The sequence below is a fragment of the Grammomys surdaster genome, unplaced genomic scaffold (assembly GCF_004785775.1).
Source record: "Grammomys surdaster isolate TR1022 unplaced genomic scaffold, NIH_TR_1.0 125977, whole genome shotgun sequence".
Lineage (NCBI taxonomy): Eukaryota > Metazoa > Chordata > Mammalia > Rodentia > Muridae > Grammomys > Grammomys surdaster.
The window spans coordinates 3,966,147-3,973,646 of record NW_021620793.1 but is presented as its reverse complement, the minus strand read 5'-3'; the positions used below and the strand labels follow the sequence as shown (position 1 = coordinate 3,973,646).

Below are 7,500 nucleotides of genomic sequence, written 5' to 3'. Positions count from 1 at the left end.
TTGAATACTCCCCATCCCTGTGCGGGCCCCAAGGGGGCTGGGGGAGGGGTGGTGTTCACCTGGCAGACAACACATTTTTGCTACTGGCTGAGGCAGTCAAGGTCACAAGGAGATAGCTCTGCTCTTTCCGGATGGAGGAGGGTGCAAAGGTACAGAGAGGGACGCAGGAGGGAGCTGTCGTCTACTCTGGCCTGGGGGCTCCCTACCTGGGAAGAGGCAGGGTTTGGGCTTAGAGAGACTGGAGCTGATATCCCAGTGCAGCCCGGCGGCAAGTGGGTGGGCCGCATAGCTAATGAGCTGGGATCCAGATAGTCCTGGCAAGCCATCCAGCCTCGATTTGCAGTGAGCATGGCTTCTCTGCGCACATGCCTTCATTGCAGTGGGGGCAGTCTTAACACCGCCACCACTTAAAGTCCCACGAAGCCCCTGCTACTGTTTCTTCTCAGCCTCCCAGGAAGCTCACCTATCGGGTACTGTACCATCTTCATTTGTAGATGAGGTAAGTGAGTTACAGAAAGGCCATGCAAGACTGGGGATGTCACACGGTGGTAGAGCGGGTGGCATTGCAAACCACAAAAAAGCAAACATACTTTAGTGCCCCAGCTGGGCCTTAGAGATTTTTGGCCTTGACCTTCATGAAAGACAGGCTGCGGGAGGGAACCCGTGTAAAGGATACCAAGGAGGAATAAACCTTAGCGTTCGACAGCACCTGCCTATATTTAATTATTTAACTAATCAAATCATTCATTTAATTATCTATTGTCTATTGTGCATTTATGTGTGGTGCATATGTATACCCAGATACACATAGACATGTGTGTGCATGTAGACGGAGGCCAGGACTCAGGTCTCTACCTCACTTGCTGTCTGCCTAATTTTTCAAGTAACTTTTAAGTTTTTTTTGTTTTTATTTTTAATTACGTGTATAGAGGCCTGCTGTGGGGCTGCTATGTGCACCATAGGACTGTAGTAGACAGGGAGGCAAGAAGAGGTCTTTGGAGCCCCTGGAGGAGGAGTTACATCCTGGGTGCTGGAAACTGAACTCTGATCTTCTGCAAGAGCAGTAAGGTCTCTCAACCACTGAGCCGCCGCCACCTCTTTAGGCCCCTCCACCATCTCTTTTGAGAGAGGGTCTCTCACTGAGCCTGGAGGTTCCTGAATCAGCTGGATTGGCTGGCCAGTGGGATCCTGGGATTCATTTGTCTCCTCCCATCCCACACTAGCACAGAGATTACCAACATGCACCATCACACCTGATTTTTACAAGGGTGCTTGGGGATTGATCTGCACCCTTGAGTGGCAAGCTCTTTACAAACTGAGCCGTCTCTAGTCCCCATATCAACATACATGTCATTTATTAAGGCCAGGAGGAGCATCAAAGAGGCCAGAATAAAAACAAATCAAAGGTTAATAGGATATAAATTATAAATCCCTCTTATTTAATAGCTATACATCATACACATATATTAAATTATTGGGTTACATGCCCCATTAATATGCACAATTACCACTTATCAATTAAAGTTTGAAGAACTGTCAAGCATGATGCAGGAGGGAGTGGGGATGAACCCCCCTGGAACACCCACTATGTACTGGACATCACCTTGCCTTTCATCAGGAGATGGCTTTTAACCCTCCCAGCAGGTGAAAGGACAGTGTCCACATTTTTAATTCAGAAGCAGGGAAACTGAGGCTTGGGGAGGTTGGGGGCTTATCCAGAATTACCTCAGCCTGAGCCAGTCCCTTCGCCCTCCCTGCTTCTGGTTCACTTTGGGGACACTGCCCTGGCCACACTGTGTAAGCAGCTGGATCAAGACCGGAGCTGCCTTTGGCTCTGTGCCCCGGAAGGTACCTTCCAGCTGTCACCCTCCTTTCCCAGCTGGATGAAACCAGTCTTTCTCTCAGCCTTGCCCTATTCCCAAGACCCTTACACTGTCTCTGTTCAGTGTCTGTCCACCCTCCCTCAGTCTTGCATGTTCACCTGCTGTCCATTTTCTCCCATGGATGATGGACATGAGAAGAGTAATAGCTCCCCTTGCTCTGGGGGTCATGGCTGTGTTTTGATTTTGACAACGAATAAAAAAGACTAGCTTCGAAAATCTTAAGTGCCCAGGACCTTAAAGCAGAATGCAAAAGCCATGACTTCCAACTCTGACCTACGGCTCTGTGGAGGTGTTAGAGGTCAACCCAAGTACTCAAGAGAGAAGAAGCCAAGGTACAGAAGCATTAAAGGCCCACTGAAGGGCCCAGTTACCTAAGGCAGCCCTGAAAACAGAACCTAAGCTCCTGCCCCCAACTGGAAAACTGGAGTCCCATAGTAGATACACAGTCAGGTAACTGAGAAGCAGTCCACTAAGACAGGGGCAATCAAAGACAAGGTGACCCTCTCTCTAGTGAGGGCTTTCATAGGACATTTCTGTCACTCAGAATCTCCTGGCAGATCTAGGGAGGTAGGCAGGAGAACAAGGGTATCTTTCAAACCTGGAGACTGCACCTTGCAAGCCAGATCTTTTAGGAACTGTTACATCGTAGAGTCATTAGGGTAAGTGCCCACATGCCCACTCAGAAGTGACAGCAGGGCTCAGGGTGTGTGCCTGTGACCCTGTGGAACGAACAGGAGGACACAGGAACTCCATACAGAGAGGAACAGTGTTCCTGAGTTCTCGGTGGGAGAAATAAAGATACGTTCACAGCTATGCCACCTTTTATAATGTGTGCTATAACTGGACTACAGCCAATTTCACCAAAAGGGCTTTTTCTGAGAGATCAGTTTGGGCCCAGTGCTCACAATCTCACGAGTAGAAGGGTGGGCTCCACCAAAGGGAAAGATGTCACCTCCCTTCAGTCCTGGCACGAACCCCATGAGGGTTGGAGTCCCTGCCTTCTCAGTTCTGCCTTTACTTCCTTGGCGTTGCGTTCCAGTGCCCTTGTGTTCCCATCAGCCAACTGGGTATGTGTATGGGTCATCAGGCGGGGCAGCAGGAAAACAGGGGAGGTGCCCACCCGGAAGGTTTCTGTCCCACATTTCTGTCTCAATTGCCTTTGTCCTCACCGGCATTTTTCCTCCCCGGGGTGGACTGGAGAGTCAAAGAGAGATGGGAACAGAGGGACTGGTTTCGAATCTCTGGCAGCAAGATCATATTCAGGACTGGTCAGCTTCTCTCCACCTCTGGGATCTGGAAATGGTACGGTGTCCCACAGAGCGTGGGATTTTTCCACTAGAAGGGACCGGTACATTGCTCACACCCACCTGTCCTAGGACCTAAAAGCTCTCAGAGAGGACGTGGACCACGATGATGGAGAAAAGGCGGGTCCTAAACTTGGGTAGGAAGTGAAGAAAGGGAGAAACTTGGGAGAGTTCCGGGTGTGTTCTTTAACACTCTTTGCCAACATATCCGAGACCGTCAGGCAGCTGATCTTACGGAGTAACACCACAGGGATTCTCGTTCAGGGGACTTTCTGGTGAACCCCAAAGCGAGGCCTCACACATCCAGACTGTGCTGGACTCTTCCCGCTCGTTCCCTACTCCACCCAGCCCTGGCTTTCAGCCACCCTCTGGCTCACCTTTAGGCAGTTTGGATGCGTTCTCCTGAATCCAGGAGAAGAGGTGAGCGAAGTCACAGTCACACAGCCAAGGGTTCCCGTCCAGGCGCACAGTGCGCAGCGCCGGCAGCGCATCCAAAGCCGCCACGTTGAGGCTGCGCAGGTTGTTGTCGTTGAGTTCCAGCACCTGCAGGGACTCCAGGCTCTCGAAGGCGGCCTCATGTACACCGGCCAGGTGGTTGTTGGCCAAGCTCAGCTTGACCAGTCTCCCCGCCGATCGGAAGGCGCCGGCACCCAACTGGGTGAGGTTGTTGTAGCTCAGGTCCAGGAAGGCCAGCTTGGCCGAGCCACTGAACGTACCCTCCTCCAGCGAGCGCAGCGAGTTGTTCCTGAAATCCAGATACACCAGATCTCCATGGAAGATGAAGAAGTCCTCGGGGATCTGCTGGATGTGGTTGCCGGCCACTAGCAGCTTGCGCACGTCCAGGGGGAAGGGATCCGGCACGCTGGGCAGCCCGCGATCGCGACAGTCCACAGTGTGGGGGTCGGTGCAAGCACAGCCCGCGGGGCACGCTCGTCCCGGCCCGAGCAGCACCAGGAGGCTACCGAGCCCCAGAGCCGCAGCGGCGCCCGTGGGGCGGCGGGGCGCAGCGCAGAGACTCATGGCCCCAGGGACTCCGGAGGACTAGGCTCACGGAGAAGAGGACGCAGTGGGGCCCTGGCTCCGGGGCGCCGAGAGCCCCAAGGCAGCAGCGCGGGGCGGGGAGGCTGCGCCGGGGCGCGCGGGGGCTATGAGAGTGCGGCGGGGACAGAACGACCCAGGGTGTCCGGCGGGGAGGGAGAAGGCAGAGGAGAGGCGCTGGGCGCAGAATTCACCCGCACAGGAAACTGACCCTCTGGAACATTCCAAAGCACAAGTGGAGGGAGCCTAGTGCGACCCCACTCGGGCGGGGAAGTGGGACCTGTCGCACAGACCTGGCCAGCGGTGCTCAAGACTAAGTTCAGTGACGGATCCCTGGAGCGATTTCCATGGGGCGTGTCTGGGGCATGCGCCCGGAGCGCCACCCTCGTCTCTGCCAAAGGGACCCAGGTCACTCAAGCTCCAAGTCCGGGACAAAGCCCGCAGGCTTTTAAGTCCCCGCCTGGGGCTGCAAAGCTGAGAATTGGCTAGGCTCCAGGATGCCTGGGCTTCCCTTCGACACCCTCCTTCCTCCCACCTGCTTTCGTCCCACCTCCTGCAGGAGGAGGGTGTGAGCCAGGCGGGTGGCTGCCAAGGTCCCGTTGTGACTGGAAGGATAGCCAGGGCCAGTCAGCGTTTTCCATGCTGGTCCTGAGCTTGGAGATGGAACTGATTATCCTCCCAACACGGATCTTCTGTGGTTCTGAGCAAAGCCAAAGCAAGAGGCACTGGGGCAGGTTGGAGGTGAGTGTCCTGGAACCAGAGCCTCCTAACGCCCCCTGAACTCCTGAGGTACCCTCTGTGAAAAGGCAAGGGTAGGGACATCTCACCACTCCCTTTGAGGACCGAGGAAGGCCAGAAGCAGTATTTGGGAGTTACCAACTCTCCTGTCCCCATCAACCCTTCATTTTGATGGCCCAGGAAAGTGATCTGGTCAGAGAGATGCCAACGCTTAGAGCCCAGCTCCACAGAAGCGAGGTTGGTCTTAGACAGTGATAGAATTCCTTCCTTGTCATTCCCCAAGCCCCAACCAGGCTCTGAATGTTTTCCATTTGGAAAAGCCCCTACAGTGCTACCGGGAAATTGCCCTGCAGGTGGCTATTTTAATCCCAACACTCTGGAACTGAAAAGCTCAGACCCTGGCCCAAAATAACCCACGGAACAGCTATCAGTTACTGGCCCCCATTGACCCTGACCCAACCCCTGTCACTGCTGGGGATTGGTGGAGCCAGCTATTCCGCTCAGAGCTAAGTCTGGGTATTTTCCCCAGTTTGGAAAGGAATTGGATGACCTCTTTTTCCAGTTTGGAAGCCAGTTGGTGCCTCTGAGCCAGGGATCGGGCAGTTGAGCCTTTGGGGCAGAGCCAAAGACCCAAGAACTTGCATGAGTTCCAGGAGGGGCTGGGTGTTGCACACACACACACACACACACACACCCGCCCCCATCGCTCCTCCCTTGTACACATCCTGGCTACCAAGCTAGACCTGCAGTCCCTGTCTTGTGTTCCAATTTTCTCCGGGTCCGTAGAACCTGCCCTATGTCTTGCAAGTCCCAGTTTCAGGGGCTCCTGCCTTTTGAAAAGGAAGTATAGTGTGGAAAGATTCAGGGTGAGTGAAGGTATCTTAGCACTGATACTGTTAAGGACGCAAGAAGGCAGCCAGAAAGAGCATGTGCCACCACCACTCTAAACTCTGCAAAAGCATCCTGAAAAGAGAGCTCTTGCTCTCTTTCAGCCTAGGGTTCTGTTCTGGGCTGAGTAACCCCTGTTGGAGCCGTAGGTCTAAGGGTGCATAGGTGTCTTCCTGTCAAGGTGTCTGGCTAGCTTCAACCCTGCACTGTGAGTCAGATCCGCAGTCCTTCCCCTGGTGTCTCTGTACCTGGTCCTATCACTGACTACAGAATCTTAGGGCAGGTTCCTCCATCTTTTTGAAGATATCCCAGACCTTGTCTGTTAAAATTTACCCTGATGAGAGGTGGGCTTTTATCTAGGAAGAACACACCAGAGTAAACATGACGCTCACTCACAGGTGACGTTGATCAACAATAGCAGCCCCTTTCTATGTAGTACATGCACAGTATTTAGCCACTAATAACTCACAAAACAGGGCCATGCTTGATAGCAAAATAACACAAGGGGCTTCCAGGAACAAAACAGCTGAGAAACGTGTCTCCTTGGCTGTAAGTCCCTTGTCCTGAAATTAAGAGGAAATGTTTCCTCTGCCCTTGCACAGACAGCATGAGGGCATGAGGGAAATTATTTGTGTGGGAACGTGACTTGGAAAATGTTGTAGAAAGCATGCATGGCTTCTACAAAGTGGCCGCAAATCTCCTGGTCGGGAACTCCCAGCTTTTGGCTTTAAGTGTCTCCCAAAGTCCCTTGGATCCTAATCTGACTTATTTTCTTATTATTAATTAATATCAACAGGGCAAGATTGAGGCTCAAGAAAATCAGGAGGCATCACCCCCATGCTGTAGGAATCCCATTGCTTGGGAAAATAAGCTTTGCCACCTCTGATATTTCTTCCTCTTGCAAGAAACAAAGAGCCGTGACCTGAGCAAGGGCATCCATTCGTCAAGGATAGGAGCTGGAAATAGGAGGCCAGGATTGTGAGTCTCCGCTTTGCCGCTCACCCACTTTCCCTGGACCCACGTGGGACAAACCTCTTAGGAAGAGGACAAAATGCATGTAAAGAGGTCTGGGGAAAGTTTCAGAGTGTCTGTCTGTCCTGTGTTTACTCTTGGCGGTAACAAACATACCAAGAGTCCTACTCAAGAGACTCTAAATGAGGTATAAAATACCGAAGATATTCTGGTGGATGTTTTTAAAAACCTAACGTTCAGATCATTGAGATAGTTCAGTGGATAGAGGTGCTTTCTATCAAGTCGGATGAACTGACTTCGATCCCTGGGATTTGGATGATGGAAGGAGAGAGGACATGCACAGGTACACTGTGGTACATGTGTGCCTACACATATACCTGTGCACATACACACAGGAATGTAATTTAATTTCTAAAAATGTCTAATTACTTACATTAGCATTTTTATTTCATGAGTATGCATGCTTTTTTGCCTGTATGTCTGTGCACTACTTGTGTGCCAACTGCCCAAGGAGGTCAGAAGAGGACTTGACTCCTCTGGGAAATGGAATTACAGATGATCGTGAACCATTGTGTGGATGCTGGAAATCAAACCTAGCTCCTCCAGAAGAATGGACAGTGCTCTTAGCTGCTGGGCCATATCTCCAGCTCTCTCTCTCTCTCTCTCTCTCTCTCTAT

The 7,500-nt window shown here is 52.1% G+C and overlaps 1 protein-coding gene across 1 annotated transcript in view; it reads right to left on the bottom strand.

Annotated features, from left to right (window-relative positions):
- Lrrc38 (leucine rich repeat containing 38) overlaps nucleotides 1-4,612 on the bottom strand; it is a 23,787-nt gene extending 19,175 nt beyond the window's left edge. The window contains exon 1 of the mRNA XM_028754049.1: nucleotides 3,565-4,612. Coding sequence (XP_028609882.1) covers nucleotides 3,565-4,207 — 643 coding nt within the window. The 5' untranslated portion in view covers nucleotides 4,208-4,612. The remainder of the gene's footprint in view (nucleotides 1-3,564) is intronic.
- Between the last annotated feature and the right edge of the window lie 2,888 nt (nucleotides 4,613-7,500).